Source organism: Varroa destructor, unplaced genomic scaffold (genome assembly GCF_002443255.2).
Source record: "Varroa destructor unplaced genomic scaffold, Vdes_3.0 BEIS01000004.1, whole genome shotgun sequence".
Taxonomy (NCBI): Eukaryota; Metazoa; Arthropoda; class Arachnida; order Mesostigmata; family Varroidae; genus Varroa; species Varroa destructor.
In genome coordinates, this window is record NW_019211457.1 from 8,736,354 (window position 1) to 8,754,573 (window position 18,220).

The 18,220-nt window shown below is 41.1% G+C and overlaps 1 protein-coding gene and 1 long non-coding RNA gene across 12 annotated transcripts in view; one reads left to right on the forward strand and one right to left on the reverse strand.

Annotated features, from left to right (window-relative positions):
• Positions 1-18,220, reverse strand: part of LOC111249200 (uncharacterized) — a 107,484-nt gene that overhangs the window by 1,879 nt on the left and 87,385 nt on the right. For 2 of the 3 annotated variants that reach the window (XM_086987895.1, XM_022802758.2), the window contains 5 exons: positions 3,553-3,729; positions 2,814-2,890; positions 1,368-1,482; positions 1,018-1,073; positions 368-505 (listed from right to left, as the gene is read on the reverse strand). In XM_086987895.1, coding sequence (XP_086844021.1) covers positions 368-505; positions 1,018-1,073; positions 1,368-1,482; positions 2,814-2,890; positions 3,553-3,729 — 563 coding nt within the window. Of the gene's footprint in view, positions 1-153; positions 300-367; positions 506-1,017; positions 1,074-1,367; positions 1,483-2,813; positions 2,891-3,552; positions 3,730-18,220 lie in introns of all 3 variants that reach the window. The other variant, XR_015326967.1, reaches the window with a different exon arrangement.
• Positions 3,882-17,635, forward strand: LOC111249202 (uncharacterized). Of its 9 annotated transcripts, none has more exons than XR_015326971.1 (6): positions 3,882-5,059; positions 5,631-6,072; positions 6,861-6,990; positions 7,078-7,785; positions 8,454-11,771; positions 17,512-17,635. It is a non-coding gene; the product is annotated as an uncharacterized LOC111249202 (long non-coding RNA). The 9 variants fall into 9 exon arrangements; XR_015326972.1 differs by having other exon boundaries at positions 6,864-6,990; XR_002672828.2 differs by lacking the exon at positions 6,861-6,990 and having other exon boundaries at positions 3,883-5,059; positions 7,078-7,433; positions 7,583-7,785.

Here is an 18,220-nt window from a genome sequence, read left to right on the forward strand (position 1 = left end):
GCAATTTTTTGCATACTCCATAGGTATTCAAAATGTTTTAAAAAATGCTATTTCACACTGAGAAAAATGTAGAAAGTTTACATAGTGATTAAGACATTACAATAAAGAGATTAGCTCTTTTTGGTATGACAAATTAACGTCGTATATAGTTACCATATCTATGAGCTGCTACTGATTATGGGCGCATCGCTGAAGGTCGACTAGACTAACTTCGGTCTTATTGAATCATTGTTGTTCCATTGTGGATATCTTTTAACATCAACAGCCGCTAACCCATCGAGACTGCCAACTTATTCAACCTATAATTGTCATTCAATTATACCGTCCATGTAAGTTATACTCGCGCTTACGTAATGTGTTGCCTCACCTGGTGAACCTTCCCATTGAGCTCTATTGACTCAATATGCGCATCCTCAAACTGTTGTTTTGCTTCTTTATCTGTTTTAAGGACGCGATACAATTTCAGTTCAGGTATCGGGTACACTGGTGATACGGTACAATTAACCTATTAGGTGAACGCTATGTTAGTTACTTCTAACAGCGGATACACTTTACACCCGACTATTTTTTTTTTATAATCTAGTACATTCGGTTACAATTTCCCAAAGTTATCATAATAATCACTATAAGGGAATAATTAATCGGTAAGGAATGACTGTGTTTGATTGTTAGTGTAACTTTAAAGCGCATCTCGGCGCTTTCCTAGTTCCTAGTTCCCAGTTACTGATCCCCTAGTTACGTTTTAATGAGCTGAGTGAAAGCATAAGGTGTAATAATAATACTATGTGTACTCTGACTATGTATACAAGAACTATTTATATTGCCAATAAGGTTAAAAACCTGATCCTTTTTCGGCTCACTTAGAAAATATTGTGGCGTAAGTTTAAAGCATTTCGATCTGTTTGGTGTATTTTTATGGTGCAGGCGATATGGTATGGATAGAAGCCTAGCAATATCTTGGCATAAAAAGAAATTACATTAAGGCTAATGCGGTGCGTATTACTCTGAATCTTATACCTGAAGGACACCGGCAGACGGTTCGTCAATCACCAACGTGAAATTGCGTGGGGGTGCTGAAATGCCAATTGGGTCTTTGTAACACTAGTCCACTAGGTTTATAATCTAGTCTTGCGTTGTCTATTGATGCAGGTTCTAGGTTGACCTGTTGAGTTGGATTTCGAATAGCAGAAAAGCTGCACGTAAAACACAATAATTTTGATTCAGAACGTCCTTTAAACGGTACAAAACATACGTGACTCAATGAATTGAAAGAAAACCACGTTTTCTTTCTAAATAACTCTTTGGCTTCTGGTATTAAATGAACGGTGGACGGTGCAAACAGTCACTTGGGTATATTGTCAACTTACAAAATACGACCATATTTGCCTCGGCGCTATCCTGTGAGTCGAAAGTCTGCACTTCACAGCGGTAAAGACCACTCATCGCGACCTCAGGATCTGTTAAGGCCAGCTTGTATGAAACCTGCGAATAGTAGTCATTAAAATTACTATTACATTGTAAACATATATATTTACTTAATTATACGAAAATAACTTTTATATATGTTAAGAATCGAGGTTAAAGCCGGCTAACACTCGGGTAAGGCGTAAGTCTACTTCACATGGGGTATTGACTTAGGAAACATTGGGTTAACATTTGGAAGGATTTTATTGTCCCTCGCTATAAAACTACTTTTTTAAGAGTTTGCTTATGTCGCACCTAAATATTGCTCTATCTATACCGCCTGTCCTAGCCTGCCCTTTATCTGTACATCCCTGATAGTTTCCTGATACATTTGTACAGGCAAGCAAATCAAAGAAGATCTATTTTATCCAAAGAGTGCTGCGCATATAGAACAAATATCGGAAGCTGAGTTTCGTATTTCTACACACAGGACACACGAAACTGATATTATCATCCGACCTATATTACCAGACCCCAAACTCATAGAGGGATAGATTTGTTGCTAATACACTTGATGCATGAGTGTTGATACTATTCAGTGTAAACGTATGTGTATACGTTGTACGGTGTCACGAATAGCTAGCCTCCAGCCCAGCTACAGGAATAATTAGATGCCCCGCGTGCCAATTAGATACGACACATGCGTAAACGGAAGAAGACATAAATGTTACTATTTCTCTGCCGTGTCAAGATAATTAACGCATGACGCGCGTGCAAATTATTGTCATATACAGCCCACCTGGTGCTGCTCGAAGGCCCCACTGTTCTCAACGTAGCTGTTCGTGCTGGAGGGAACGCACGCTAACGTCTGGATAAAATTTATTACGGACACGTACTATTTCTGTTTTTTTAGATATATGGTAGTAAAGCAGCGTTCATATAACACCTAGTAGTATTTATCGATTGTTATATCTAAACCATTTTGTACTTCTATAGTATATCATTTGGGTCGTTCTCTTAAAGGGAACTGAATTACAAAGTGAGCTCCCATAGTGTATTACAACTCGTTTGGATGTTATTTTTTAATAAATATTTCATTACGCTGTTATAACTGGTAACGGAAAACTGTTGTAAGCTTTTTCATATTTAATGATTTTTTCTGAAATGTAAAAATATTTAATTTAGTTCAACTTCTATTATAACTTCAAAACAAATACATTTTTTTTTAGTCTATTTTTTAGTTTTCTTTGAATACTTTATCTACTTCGAAGATTGTATTTATAATGTGGCCGAGTAATTTTTCAAAACGTCGTTTATATGCCATTAAAAAGGTACTTCGGCGGGGATAACGATCGATACTGCCTTCAGAGATTGAATTTTGGGTCGAAGATTCTGCCTTGCCTTTTTACCTTGTTATTGCAAGTATCGGCATGCTGGTCTTCTTCGAAGGAGAACTTCGATTCATACGGCCCAGTAATAACTGGTTCTGGAAACAAAAGCGACTCATCTGTTGAAACTAGTTCTATCCTGTAACGTCATGATCTTTCAGAGACTGTACTCCATATTTTATTATTGTATTTCCACGAATGTCATATATTTACATCATCAGAGATATATTAGTGCTATTATGGATAGGCTAAGAGTTGGGTTTATCCCTGTAATGACGCAGTAACAGTGTATTTGCCTATTAAATTTTAGGCATACATGGGGCAAAAACGTAAATATACCACGTTTCGCACCAGAGGCCAGCCGTCTGAAATAATACTTAGCGGCAATAGTATTAGATGCGGAATTCTATACATTTTATATAAAGGTTTGGTCTCGCTGTTTATTTCGGCAAAATCAGTGAACATAGGTTTGTGAAATACAAAAAATGCCCAGTTTTAGGTAATACGCTAAACAATATGTGCGGTTCCATGTCATGCAGAATTAAATTCTAAGTATAGCGCTCTTGGTATTCCAGTAGGTTCATAACGATCTTTTAATACCACATTACCTATTAAGGTTTTCAATATAAACATAAACAGATTAGAGAAACAACATAGCTTCATACATCATATCCTACTTTACTAGAAATTTATTCTCCATACATCCTGCAACGCCACTCAAAGTTGAGTATGAGCTTTTTGCTTATTACACTGTACTTACCTCCATAGCTTGCTATCCATTGATAGAATGGTGTAGTATCATTATTGAAGAACCATTTCACGACAAGGTTGTCGTCGCCTTCACCACAGCGGTAGGAGCATTCCAAATCGAATGGGCCCTTCTTTCCGTCCTCAACTAATTTTGGCACTATCAATCTTACGATATCGATAGAAAACACTGTTTCGAGAGAAAAAGCACAACAAACAGGACCAGAGAAACATCGAAAACGCAAAAAGACGATAACGAAAGATACAATCAAATCACTTAAATGCGTATAAATATTTCTAGTTGTTCGATCAATCTGCTTTATATATATATATATATATATATATATATATATATATGTCAACTTCGTGCAGGAGGATGCTGACGTTGGATTGCTTGAAGATATCGGTTTTTTGATTCGAATCCTGCAACATCCATAGTAGTACCGAAACAGTTGTCTCTAAACACATCAATAAACTCTTTCTAGTAACCAACAACAAGGTTTCGTATGATAACGGGCATTGTTTAAGTTTTTCTGGTAGTTTACGACGAATGGTCTATATGTATACAAGTTATCTTTTACTTTACGGTTTATTTTCAGCAGATATTCTTCGTACGTTATATCACCTCGAGTCTGAGTCCCGAGCTATCTCTACGGTGGCCATCGAAGAGAGAGCTAACGACATAATTCGGACACATAAAAAAAACAGGCTTACATTGTTGAAAGCTAGTTCTGGTGTGAAAGTACTTTACGCTCCCTCTTTTTCTGTTGGCTATTGGATATCCGATCTGTGACTTCTGCTGAAGTTTTTTTCAGCAGGTTTACGACACAATATGGAAATTATACACCAAGGCCAAAAATTTCAAGCAGTGATGGTCGCATGCTCATGGTTGCTATGACAACGCACTCGCTTACCTATCAATTCGATGCGCTTAGCCAACCATATCGCGGTGTTCCACAAACACTTATACATGCGAAACTAGTTTTATTGAATTAAAATTTAGTAATTTGCAACTATTACCTTAAAAAGTATGGTACAAAATTAAATTATGTTCAAAAAGTAGGCAATCGAAAATAAGTAGTGCCCTATAAAAGGGAAGGTGCTTTATAAAATAGTTTTTTTTAACCAAACCATAGATGGATGTAGGGCGTATTGTTCATCAATTCGTGAAAAGTTTATGCCAGATTTCGAATAATTGGGAGTAACGGCTTTGTATAATATACATTGCAAACATATTAGACAATGAAGTGTTTTTGAGGATAAGATGCCTGCGATAGCGCGGTGCTTTTACTAACTAAAACAGCCGCGAGTCAATCTTACTGTAACCAAAGCCCATATTTCTAGCTGTGCCTCTCAAGATTAACGACATATTAGAAGCCGGAAGACTGCGACGACAGAACCTTCTTTCCGTTCCCGGTTGCTGTGTAGTGCTAATGTTTAATGCCATTTCGGGTGCCTCCTCAGCCCCGATATCGTTGAGCTGGTCCGAGCTGTGGCAGTTACAACAAACACTAAATATGGTAAGCAGCAAAGAAAAGATCCTATCAGTACTCATTATTGAATACATAGCACTAGCCAAGTGGTATATAGGTAACAAGCGTCCTAAGTAAAAATTCTAAAAAAATACCAAAAAGTGATTCCAAAGGCATTCTAAAGACTAAATCGTACGGGAACGCGAAAACAAAATGTAAGTGCCCAGCCAGTTTTCCACAGACTCCCAAGTTCGAGTAAACTGTTAGACGCACCTTGCTGCTACGCTGTTCCTCAAGTCAGTATTCAATAAAAATCAGCTGACCAGAGATTACATCCTATGCCTAGTCCTTTTATAAAGCATTCAAAATAAAAATACCTTAAAGCCAAATGCTTTCAATAGCACACGTAGTTGGTTTTGTATTTATGTGAAATTCCTGATAAGGTGTTTATCTATACTAATAGCAATATTTGAACATATTATCGATTGGCTTGTAACCTAGATCTGGAAATTATTTTCGAAGGCTTAAAATTAACATGTACCTCTTTTTCTAACTAAATAGGCCAGTTATTTTTTTTAGATAGGCGGTTAACTGCAAAGCATATCGTTTGTTGTTACAGATCGAATATAAGAATTGACGACGAGCGTTCGGCATATTGTAAAATTCCGCAGCATTTAAATGGCACAGAGGGGTTCTCGTCATTGTAGCGTTTGTGCTACTTTTTCTCAGCTGATTGACCTAGCACGGCGTCACGTCCTCGAACACTTAGAATCCTGGAACCCAACTGAATATGCAGGTCGAACTCTTGACCGAAGGTTTCTCTTTACAGAAAAAAGGACACGTTGGAACAATACAAGTAAAATCGAAGATAGGCTTGCTACTCAGTTTAACTGTCGCATCCACAGGTCTTATTATATATTGTGGCTTCTTCCATGTTTGAAGTTTGTTTTTGCAACTGCTTCTGGGATTGAATCATTACCGGATCGAGTGGCTTTCCTGAAGTACGATCTACTTTGCCCCACGCCACTTGGACCTACGCAGATGCCCCATCAGTGTTGAAAGTAAATTTCTTAAACTTTTGATAGTTATTGCCGCCGCTCCTTCTCTAGCGTTTATTTTTAGTATAGTTCGCCGCATTTGATCCACTCTTAGCCTGGTCTAGCCCAACCTAATCTACTTAATCGCGGCTGTTGAGTGGTCTTCCCGCCTTTTTACTAAGGGCAGTCAGATTGCTAATTCTCCAAATAACCAATAAAATATATGACAAACAAAGCTACCTGTAGTTTTTGTAACATTTTAGCCAGTTTCTCTAAAGACTTTTTGGCTGTCTTGTCGTAACGCTGGCGAATTTTTTTGCCATTTTCTGAAAACAGGACGCTGGTGAATATGGGTGCTAGAAAAGCCACACATAAGTTTTAATTATTAAAGTACAAAGCGTCAACTGCTTATGGCCCTCTTATATACATTTGGGGCAGTTGATCGTATCCTGCGTGATTTGAAATCATCGCAATCAGTGGGGCGAAGTTCGTCCTAATGGTTGTTTAGAGTAGCCATATCGCAGAAAAGTGCTGTCGTTTAAGCTCAGTATATTTGATGAAATCTTTTCAGTACATACGGATGTAAACACCAACTAGTACGATCGTCGATTTGTGTTAAGACTACATATTTGTAGAATCCGAAGATTCAGTTAACCCATTAAGGAGTCTACGGATCATAAACTTAAGTGAAACTTCATCGACTATACTGTAGCTTCTCAATGACACCACAAGGGCCACAAAGCCGACCTGTTTGTTCGATGCATTACACGAGCTTATTTTCAAAAAAAAAACTTCATCTTTATATCTTTCAGCAGCTCAGACAGAGATTCCACAAAGACACAAAGTACGACTTCTCTTAAGCCCAGTGCGATGCACTGCCTGTGAGGTTACTATTAATGATATCAGCGATAGTGGACCAGTACAGGCGTTCTGCAGCTTTAGGTAAGCCACCATAGGGTTCCCCCAGTGTTCACTTGCCCCATCCACAAAACAGTTCATAACTAAGAGGATGAACCCTTGATTCGGCAGAGCCCTGTTAATCGCGAGCTGTTGCAGTACTTTTACGGACGAAACGCATCATACAGAAAGATATGGCTGTAATCACATCGGACCCATTGTCTTCTGACTTACTTCAGTTCATGAACGGTAAACAGTAGACGCAGTCAGAATAGATCCGCAAAGTTGGTCGGCGTGCAGTCATTTCGACAATTGAGAGAATGTACACCATCAGTCGCCATTGAAGACACCTACCAGAATGTACACAAGGACACGCAACAAGAAGCAAGTGGACTGGGTAGATACTTTTGCAGACAACTCGTTCGGAGTTAGCAGATAGCCACTTTTAAAGAAGAGGCGTCTGAATCGGGACTTTTAAATGGGCATAGGTATATGGCATTATTTTGTTTGATATCTGTTGGTGAAAAAATCGAACAGCTAGTGGATTAAGGAACCTTAATATTTTGTTATGAACTGCGCCTTTCACCAATAGATTAATACTAAAATTGGATTATGTTCTTTCATTATTGACGGAGAGTTGGAGAATCATCAACGCGTCGGCGTGTGCAGTACTGAGCACTATAACTACGGATCGTTAGATTTCTAGCAGGAGTTTCACGCTTCTGAGCTTTGCTAAGAGTCTTACAGAGGTAAAGATGCCTATGATCTGAAGGATATTAGGTTACTTGGCCTAGAAGTGATGCTTCGACTGTAACCAAACTGCAAATTCAGACAAAAAAGGTATTCACTTTTGTTCAACCTAGGTTTTTGTGCACCATCAACTACCTAGGTAATCTGTCAATAGTCTCTGATTTTTGGTCTGTAGCTTTTACCTAGGTTTCACTGGGAATTTCTTGGCTTTTAGACGTTCAGGCGAAGGAAACATACATTAACCAGTCTCATTGTAATCAACTCGCTCTAGATAAGTAGCTGGCTATCTAATGCACGATGCCATACATTATGTTGTTTCGGATCCACTTCGAATTTGCTTCACACGTTCTCCAGTCGCATCGGGTCGCCTACCCATCTACATCTCCATCTGCACTGTAGATTCGCACTGGAGCTGAATCAGCTGAATTTAACAACTGATTATTCTCATCCGAACCACCAAACCTGTCTCTCTATTTGGTTATCTTCCTTAAATTCTCTCTCTCTCTGTCTCTCTCTCTCTATATATATATATATATATACATATATCTCTCTGGGGGGTATCCCCCATGATCTTATGCAATTGATATGACGCAATTTTTATGTCTTTGCCCGTTGACTTTCAATTGTTCGCCTCTAGTTAGTTATTATTTAGAGAGACTCATTATCTCAGTAACATGTAGTCTATCACCCTGCTGATCTTGTTTATCTCACGCGTTTAATTGATTGCTTTACTAAAATGGGAATCTTGTTTTCGATAGATGAGATCTTCGACAGCTGCGACTTCTTCGACGGCCGCCTGGCGCCTTGACTGTGTTCTCACTGATTTGTCAGTGTTTCGCGTGGGCAATTCATTGGTGATATGCCGCAGTCTCCGCTGCGTTCCTGTTTTTTAACTATTTGCGGTTCACAGTTTGATTATTTTGGCTTCGACTGCATCGAACGAGGGAGAGGAACAACAAGAGGAAAGAATCGGCAATTGAATCAATTGATTCGTTTCATCTGCTCCCCTCATATCTTCTCTCTAAAGCAAAAAAAGGAAAGACAGCAGGGCCTGCGAGTTTCCATAGATCCCTGTGCTGATGTCGTTCCTACGTCTCGACGTTTTTGGTTACGTCACGTTAACGTTTCGAGTGATGGAACGGCGTCAACATTGACGACGACGACGAGAATGACAGGGGCAAAAAAAGAATATATTGAATTTTACGTTTCTCAACGGAGCGCGTTACACCGGCTGTCTGCTTCCTGAAAGCCAGAGGACAGTGCGACAGTTTAGAGCATAGTCAATAGAAGTGTTACCGGGGAGCGTCCGCCACATCACACAGAGAGTGAGAGCAACAGCATTCATTGGACACGGATGTCACTCCTCTGACAAACTGAAGCTCGCTGTAAGAGAAACACTCAAACGGGAATCTTCCTTTTCTGTCGTCGTTCTCGTTACTGTCAAAAAGTCGGAGACGGGGCACGGTTAAAACGGACGCCTGCCAGCGAGTACGACCATGTAGCCGTGAAACGATATCGCTGCCATACAATGCACAATTGCACGGACAATCGCATCAATCTTGCCCACTTGCTTACCAACGGTTGACGCTTCTTTCCTCTGGTAGTAGTATGCTGAAAATGAACTACGAAACTCTCATAATAGACGTTTACTTGGACATTATTGTAGATAATTTTTATTTAAGAACCCTATAGCATTTGGTGGTTAGTTATAGGTGACACATCAAGACAAACTTTGGGACGCCAGCTAGCTTCGTTGTGAGATGCCCAGAGGAAATATAAAAGATGCAATGATGTTCAGATTGCTATTTTGTAATCAGACATATCCATTATTACTTCTTATGCTTCTCACTATCGTTCTATTTTCTATTTCTGACGAAAGAGTACTTGCCGCTATAAGCCAAAACGGAAGCAAACATTGCTTGTACTTTAAGACAATATTACCAAATTCAGTTATGGACCATTTTGATCGATAACCTTCTGTTATTATTGGCCAATACCATAATCCCATCAATGTAGAACGTCTATGGGTCCTGGAGAAACGCTGTTTTTTAGAGAAACTAGAGTTATTTTTGTATCTCTCTTTGAAAACTTAATTCAATAAACATTTTTAAGGGAATTTTGCAGAGACCAAAACAGGTAATAGTCTGATGGCGCGAGGTCCGGACTATACTGCGAATGCATTAAACATATCCATCGAGATTTTCTTATATTTTTGTCGGGTAGCTACAGATGTCCGTGAACTGATATTATGATAGTGGAACATGGCGTGTCTTTTTTGTCCGCTAGTTCCAATCGATTTTTCCAATGTCTTGTTGTCATTTTATCAGTTGTTGAAGGTACCGGTCAGAATCAGTTTTCTACCAGACGGCACTAACTCAAAATGCACGATTGTGTTCCAATTTCACTAAACACCTAGTACCATTTCTTTGGCGTCAGCCTAGGCTTCGTCAGATACTGCGTGTACGTTTTTATCACTGATGATCAGCCGTTCTAGACGTGAATAGCAGTTTTGTCAATGAAATCACGGTCGGCAATGTTATTTTCCGTCAATTTATATGGCATCGACCATTATTTCCCTAGCGATATAGGAGCTATCCCAGTGTCTATTTGACTCAACGCTTGCAATACTCGGGGCAACTCTTTCCGTAATCGGTCGAGCACTACAAGAAGCATAATTAAGCATAAGTCGGAATTCGCCGAACGAAGGCAATAAAATCACTATTTTGGTAGTCTGTTTCTTGTATGATTAGAAAAACGGTGAAAACTTTTCTCGACAATCCGGTGTACCCAACTATACAAAAAAAAAAGCTACACTCGGCCTAGGAAATATAATAAAGTCCTGAAATGGCATTACAACAGATAGCCGTCAAGGAATAGGCGCGGACGAAAACGTGCACTAGCTAACGGGCACAGTTAAGACTTCGTTGGAGACATCGTACTAGAAACGTAGATGTAAACGCGAGCACGCAGTGTGTACGATACGACAACACATTAACACATAGGTATTTTGGAGAAGAGAGGTCTCTTCTTGCGCAGTATATTTATAAGTACTTGCACGTCTGCCTATTCACAATACGTTGTGAAACAAAAATGAAACCTATTCAAGCGTAGCGTTTGGTTTCTTCTATTTTGTCTCGCCAGTATTGTTTTGTTTTATTTTGTTATCGAACTTGGCATCTTGTCTTTAAGGTATCGCTAGCGCCGCTGCCGACAACAACAGCGACAATAGCGGCGGCGGCAACAACCCTGAGTATGCCAAACGCCCGTGCGGCCCGAACTGCGTCATTCAGAAATCCTCAACAACGCACCTATTCGACATATAATACAGTTACAGTGACGCCAATGCTTATTTGTCTGTTCTCAACAGAATCAGCAAAGTCATTGTTGCTTAAACGAGAGAAAAAGGACCTAGGTGTGGGTAGAAGGCTGAGCGTTCTCCCCATAGATAGGATGTATCGATCCAATTAATCTTTCTGGTTTTCCCAGAAATCGCTTATTCATTCGTTTCTTGAAGTTTCAGATCAAACATTATTCATTATTCATGTAAGTGCCACTTCTGCTGCTACCGGCAACACTGGGCCCACGAAGCAAGAATAGCGGTGAAGCAAAGCCTGAGCGGCCCAGTTTCGAGCGAAAACGAAAAACGCTGAGAATCCTGACGACGGCGATCAGAAGGCATTGACCCACAGTTCGACTAACTTCTGCTTATGGGTATCTCCGGTGCTGCCATATCGTCATTATAAGTCCGTCATCGTTCGGCGGGAAGTGGTGAGATCGCTGGCAAGCAAATATTAGACAAGGGAACAAGCAACAGCTAGATGACGGGTGCCATCGTTTCCCTCTTTCTGATCTTCTACCGGTGAACTAACAGACGACTCTGTTATGAGGCAACTTCTGGTGAAATCGAACTTCTCAAGCGGTAAAAGGATTCCCTTGAGCGTCGTCACGTCGGATTCCCCTTAGTCGACGATGACTGTAACGTTGTGTGCCACAGAAAACACATACAGGAGGGGCCTGACATCCTATGGAAACGTGCCTGTATAGAATGTTCTAATATGCATAAACAAACACCAGTTGTAAGTTCGCCTAGCGATGCGTAGTATAAACGACATTTACTAATCGTTATAATAACAGCCTTTAGATGTTGGTGAGAGCTGGAAGAGAGATAATTGGCACCTATTAATCAAGTCTTTAGAAATAATTTTACAACAGCATGCTCAGCAGTTGGCCTAAGAGAAGATTAATATCAAGCAGGCCCAACTCGGTATTAATTTTAAATACTAATGCTTAACACAAGCGGTAGCTCAGCACCTGCATGCGACCTGATTTAGCCCAGGTGCCTATCGAGTTGATAAGCTAATAAAACGGCCAACCTGCTGTAAATTTGACAACAAAATGCTAATTTTTGTTAAAATTTCGCAAGTTGTTTACTCCGGCCAACGCCCTTTTGTTTGAAATGCTATTGCGGCGGTGTGCTGAAGGGCCTACATGAAATTCGCTTAAAAACGCTGTTACATCCTGTGGTTAACGCTCTCTGAATTACGTTTACATTAGATCGGCGTGACAACGAACGCAACACCAACATGATAAACAAGATCATTGCTCTTTATGCAGTCAGCCGTGACACCTGCCAAAAGATGATGTGTTGGTATGTCTGCATCAGAAACGCATCGTATGACTATAGGGTCTGAATCGTTAAATATTTCGGTTTTTATATTCTCCTTAATACTACTTACCTAATGGATCTTGTTGGATCAAAGGTAAAATCGACCGGATTTCCTGAGAGCTCTATCTACTGAATCCTACTTCCGTGGATTACCGTTATTATTAAACCACTCTATGCGCTGATGGAAACACTGCACAGACCGGTCGAATGTCTGCTAAGGCGGCAGACTATACCTGTGAACTACTCGAATGTCCAATACGTTCGACGATTAACGTGCGGTGTAAGATAGAAAAGTCACAAAGCATCATTCTATTATCTCAATTGCGAGCCCACTTAAATTCACAGTCTCTATTAGAACCGTAGAAATAGAAGAATCTATTTTGACATGTCAGCTTGAACACGTACCTTGCTTTGAAGTAACGATCAACAGCAGAGCAAACGTTGATGATATCCAGTTGGCGTACTTCATTGTGACCGGTCAATCATAGAGAGCGAGGCTTCGGTATACGTTCCCGAAGTGACTGTCCCTTCAGTAATATTATCGTAATCCCTGCCGCACATCCACGAACCGACACAGCAACAGCGTTGTTATCGCGTACCGCTATACGGTCAGTGTGGCAATACGCTCATTTCCTATTGGACGTGCTCTTCAAAGTAAAGCCTAAGCTAAGATTTTTGACAGAGGCTTCTCTCCTGCATTTTTTAAGTACATCTGCAGGAACAGGGGTGCAGTATGTTTTGCGTCCGTTGTATGGGTTCCGCTTAAGCCGATGCCGTTAGAGAATGGCGCGCGGTGGCAACGTACGAATCCTGCTCTCTCAAAAAACCTCCCTATGTCCTCTGCGCGCCTTTGCCTGGGCTGGTCTGCTTCGATCTTATTTCTTTCACCTATGACCCGTCGACAACTGTTTTCCTCACTCGCTGCTGGACAACGTTCGTGGTAAAAGTCGTTCGATGTCACCAGCACTACAACAACGACAATAAACGGCAAGCGTAACAGTAAAAACGAACAATGATTCCAGCCGGCCGACCGGCGTATCGTAGCGGACGAGCCGAACGCGCGACAGAATTCTGCGAACAGTTTCAGCCCCGTCCAATCTTTACTTTCTCTGCCAGAACTGGCAGAACTCTCGTAGACGCAATGTGACGACACAATGTTAGAGCGAAGTGGCTGAAGCTTGTAGTTCGTCACAACTCCTATGCAACTCTTACAACTTAGCTCGCATAGATCACAATTGACTGTGTTATTGGTACTCGACGTACCCCTCTGCTTGATCTTAGCCAAACTCGACTCGCTCAATCGTCGCTTAGTACCATTTATTGCTTCTCTATCTCCAGCGCCGAATTCACTGTTGAAGCTCAACGAAGACTCAACGACATCCGAATGAACGTAGCTGTACCATCACAAACATGGGTTGTGACCGTGCCATCCGCGCGTTGGTATCACCGTTTCTTTGTTGAAGGGTAGTGACTACGGCCGTGAACAGGGCGGCAGCAGCAGCAGCAGCAGTAACGTAACCACTACTACCAAATGTCTTCAGACCGCCGTGTCTCACAACTGTGTTTGGTGTGATATGTACGAGTACGTGAACCAGTAACTGTTTTGTCGACAGGCTGCACGAACCAAGCGTGCCATAAAGAACGAAATAGAAAGCAAAAATGATAGAGAATTAGCGTCGCCTAGAGCAAAGAACGCTTGACCGCTTATTCATTCGGTCGTCCGTCTCGACGCACACATAGAAACACACATATACAGACGCACGCGTACCGATAGAGCGCGACAACTCTCAGTTTTCGCGAAGGAAGCACAGTGACACTGCGACCGTCGCAGCAGCTTTCGCGCTGATTGCTTTCTGATCCCCTTACCCTCTTGGTTCTCTCTGAAGGAGGAAGGCCAGGACGATACCCAGTGACTCTGGTAAACACACTGTTACGCCTCTTGATTTAGGCCGCCATTGATGCTGTCGACGAGACATAGGCCTGAGGCTACTTCGCCCTCGTCTTGCTGAGCCCGGCATGTCCGTTAAACGGCAGTTTGTGGTTCCTGATTGTATCAGGCTCTAAATCAACATCGTGCAATTTAATTCTATTGCATACTGTCCTTTCTAGGTAATGTGAGGCACTACAGAGTCACTAATTACGGTCATGGGTCTAATTCACCGCTGCAAGGGCAGCCTTTTCAGTTGGTTACAGTTGCTAATATTACGCGTCACGAATGCAGACTGTAGCCAAAGCTCTGTAAATACTAGATTAAATGTGATGGAAGAGTCTGCCACTGGCGTTCGATACGATTCCAAGTTCTGTTGTCCTACTGTTGAGAACAAAATCGGTTAGCGAGAGCTAGTGAGAGAGAGAGAGAGGGAGAGTGAGAGAGAGAGAGAGAGAGAGAGAGAGAGTGAGAGAGAGGGGGGGTGAGGGAGAGAGAGAGAGAACGGGTTTTGGGGTTACTGTGACAAAACCGCGGATGGCAGACAGAACAACCGTAGCGAAAATAAAGAAAATTCGGTTCGAACCAAATGTCGTTACTTGCCTTCCATTAGAAAAAGGAACCTATATATAATAACATGAAGGTTACTATTGAAGGGTATGCGCACCCTTAGCCGAAAACCTAATACTTGTGAGTGACATTAAATAAACGTATTGTCTTCCCTGCTTCTCTATGTGCATATATATATATATATATATTCATCAGCGTGATCCTTCTCTGAAATAGTGGTATCGAATGAAGCTCACGAGTAATGCAGCCATGGACGAACACTACGTCGCAGGAATGAAGTTTAAGACAAATATCATACGAATATAATCTTTTTTTTATGGCAGAAGATTCGGGCAAGTAATTATTGGTTTCTACTGTTTTTTTCATAAACTCCCTTCTGGATCCTATGTATAATTATTTTCTCTATATAGGCCAACTAAGTCCAACTCATCATTGACAGTCAAACTATTACTAATTTTAATTTGAAAAGTATTTCTGTTTATAGCTGGCAGCGATTTCTAATTAGTGATAGTTAGACGTCTAAATTCTGTTTTTAAGCTGACTGAGCCAGTGAGATAAAACGAATTCAATAGTAAGCTGGTCTATCAGTACCACAAACGAGAGCATGAACAAGTTAGTTGACTGAGGACACATGTGCCCGTTCGTCCTATTTACAGGTTGTTGCTCTCAAAACAGAACAGACTGATACGTAAAAAGGCCAACAACATTCCGTTTCGAAACTAGATTGGTTCGCTATAGAACTCAATTCAGCCAGATCCAAGGCGCCTTGTCGCCTTCGCAATGCGAAGTACCCTACTCGATACAAGTAAAGAAGGCAGTAACAAAGAGTGCCTTCTTTGCAATAGGTTTGGCTTAGCGCTGGAATAGCTCACGAACGCCACATTGGACACAAATAAAGGGCGTAATATAAGCCAATAGAAACAAAGGGTCTACAGAAGCGTGATTTCACAAACTGATTTATGTATCTTATAATAATGACAACAAGCATAAGCTGTTATGCTTCCGAGGCATATTCGGAGGGTGAGGCGGATAACCTCCTTGAAGCGATTTCGCAAGCGTTCGTGAGCCGGGACGACAAGTTGAATACTTACAAGCAACTCAATGTGGAAGCTTTCTACTTGTCCTTTTTTTATATCGAAATGTAAAAAATTTCTGCTGGGGACGCAGACGTGAAATGAATAGACTTTGGTGGCGTTCAAAGCGAAAGTACGAAACAGACAGTGTACAAACCTATTCGGACTCGGGCTAGGGATTGGCGCAACTTGAAAACAAATGTCATGTCAACAAATAGTTCGTGCTTTACCGCCGTTGACTCTGCTTTCGAAAAACATCTACTTACTGGGCTAGCAGACGGCCGACGAAAAAGGCAAACACACGAAGAGGGTTTCGCCCGCCGCCTGTTGCCTAATTGACTATATTTCGCGTTTTCTATTGGAACGAAGACCCAAAACTTTGAAGACTATTTCCAAAGCGGCAGTGGTATTAAAGAACTTCTGCAGTAATTGAGCGCAGACAGACCTGTCAATCGAAAAAATTCGGCTGCGCTCATTTTAAGGAAATAGGTTTTTTATTTCGTTTTTTTTTTATTTTGTTTGAAGTTGGCTCTCTCGCCGCTTTTTATCTACGGTAAACAAATATACGTATTATAACGGCTACGTTTACGGGACAAGCAGTTCTTAATTTTATTACAGCAAGGTGCCTGCAAAGTATTGCAGTTAGGCTATTGTCGACGTTGACTCCCCTCGCACTTTCTGGCTGAATAAGCGGTGCGCAAGGTGACGCGTTCAAGCACAACCGAAGGTACTTCTCAACTACCGTCTGTTATTGGTTTTTGTTCCCGAAACTAGATACAAAGGAAACAGGGTGTGAAGAAGTGTGAGCGCAGCTCGTGGGGTATCTATCGCTAACGTTAGCACTCAACCGCTTGTCGTAAATCAGCTTTGCAATTATTTTCACTCTTATTATTGGCTTCGTCTGGCTCATTATTTGTGAATTAGATCCTGATCCTTCCAAGCCCCTCTGGATTTATAATATTAGTTGACTTTTCCCACATGTCGTGCGATTGTTTCTGAGTCGTAGCTGTTTAGCCACTCTCGTCGCCAAGTTCGAATTTGCGTCGGAACTTTGTCGGCGCCGCCCCCTCAATTGGAGGACTCAAAAGGATCATAAATTCGGTTTAATTTGTTGTAAATCTTGTCACAGGGATGGCCGCCCCTATGTTCCTGGAACAGATACGTAGCTGCTGATTCCTTTCTAATGTCGACCCATGGGAATTCCACTAACTTTCCAACGCAAATGTTTTTAGTGGACGGTGCCTTGCCCGACGTCTGAAGCGTTCAACGGCTAAGTATATTAAATAAATGTTGCGGACTTTACGTTCGCCATTCTGCCATCAAACATTAATTCAGCTCAATGCACTGCCAACAATGTTTATACGTCAGCTCGCCCGTAAGTTAGCTAAGCCTGACTTACGTACTGCACTGCTGAATGAACAGAGCCTATTTTAACAGTGTTTTCTTAAAGGAATAGTGCATAACCCGTTCTGCAGAGTACTTTTCATAGAACTCATATAGGACTCAGATAGGCCCATATAGGACGCAGATAGAATACCACTACTGCTTCCCACGACTCATTTATGCTTTTATCGTTTCAGCCTTCGAGGAGAGCCAACGCCACCTTAGAAGCCGTGTGTTTGAACGGTAGCTATATTTACTTGAACCTACTTGCTTCGTTGAAGCCATAAATAAAGATAATGAGATTGCCTGCAATCAAAATAATCCTCGATATTTGTTTTTACTATAAAACGCTTTACTTTCTGCTACCTATTATTATTACTTTTTTACTGTATTAGTCAATTGTTCATCTCTATATTCCACAATTTGAAGATCCGGAGAAAGTTTCTTGAGAGGAGTGTTTCTTCGATGATCCTATCGGTAACAGTTCATTTTTTCTACTTGAAACGGAGCTAGTCCATTCAACCTAACCTAGATATCTAGACCAGATCCCTAAAGGTTAGGAGGCAGACCTGTCATTTATAGAACAAACCTCCAACGCATGCAAAAATGCCTAGTATTTTTGTCACGTGTACTTTATTCTAGAGATGAAACCAATTGAGACGTTGGATCTAAACACTAGTGAGAGCAGGTCCTATGATGAACTCCTCAACGCGGCGAGACCACTATTTTTCTACATTCGTTCACATAAATTCAATGTTCCCTGAGGAATGTCGCGGTCGCATTGACTCAGAGAAACTTGAAGTTCTCTCGCCATCAGGTAGCCCATGTCCAACCCTTTGATGCATATATAGCATCTGATTTTATTAAACTATTTTTGCAATTTTAGACCTTTGATTGAACTTTGCG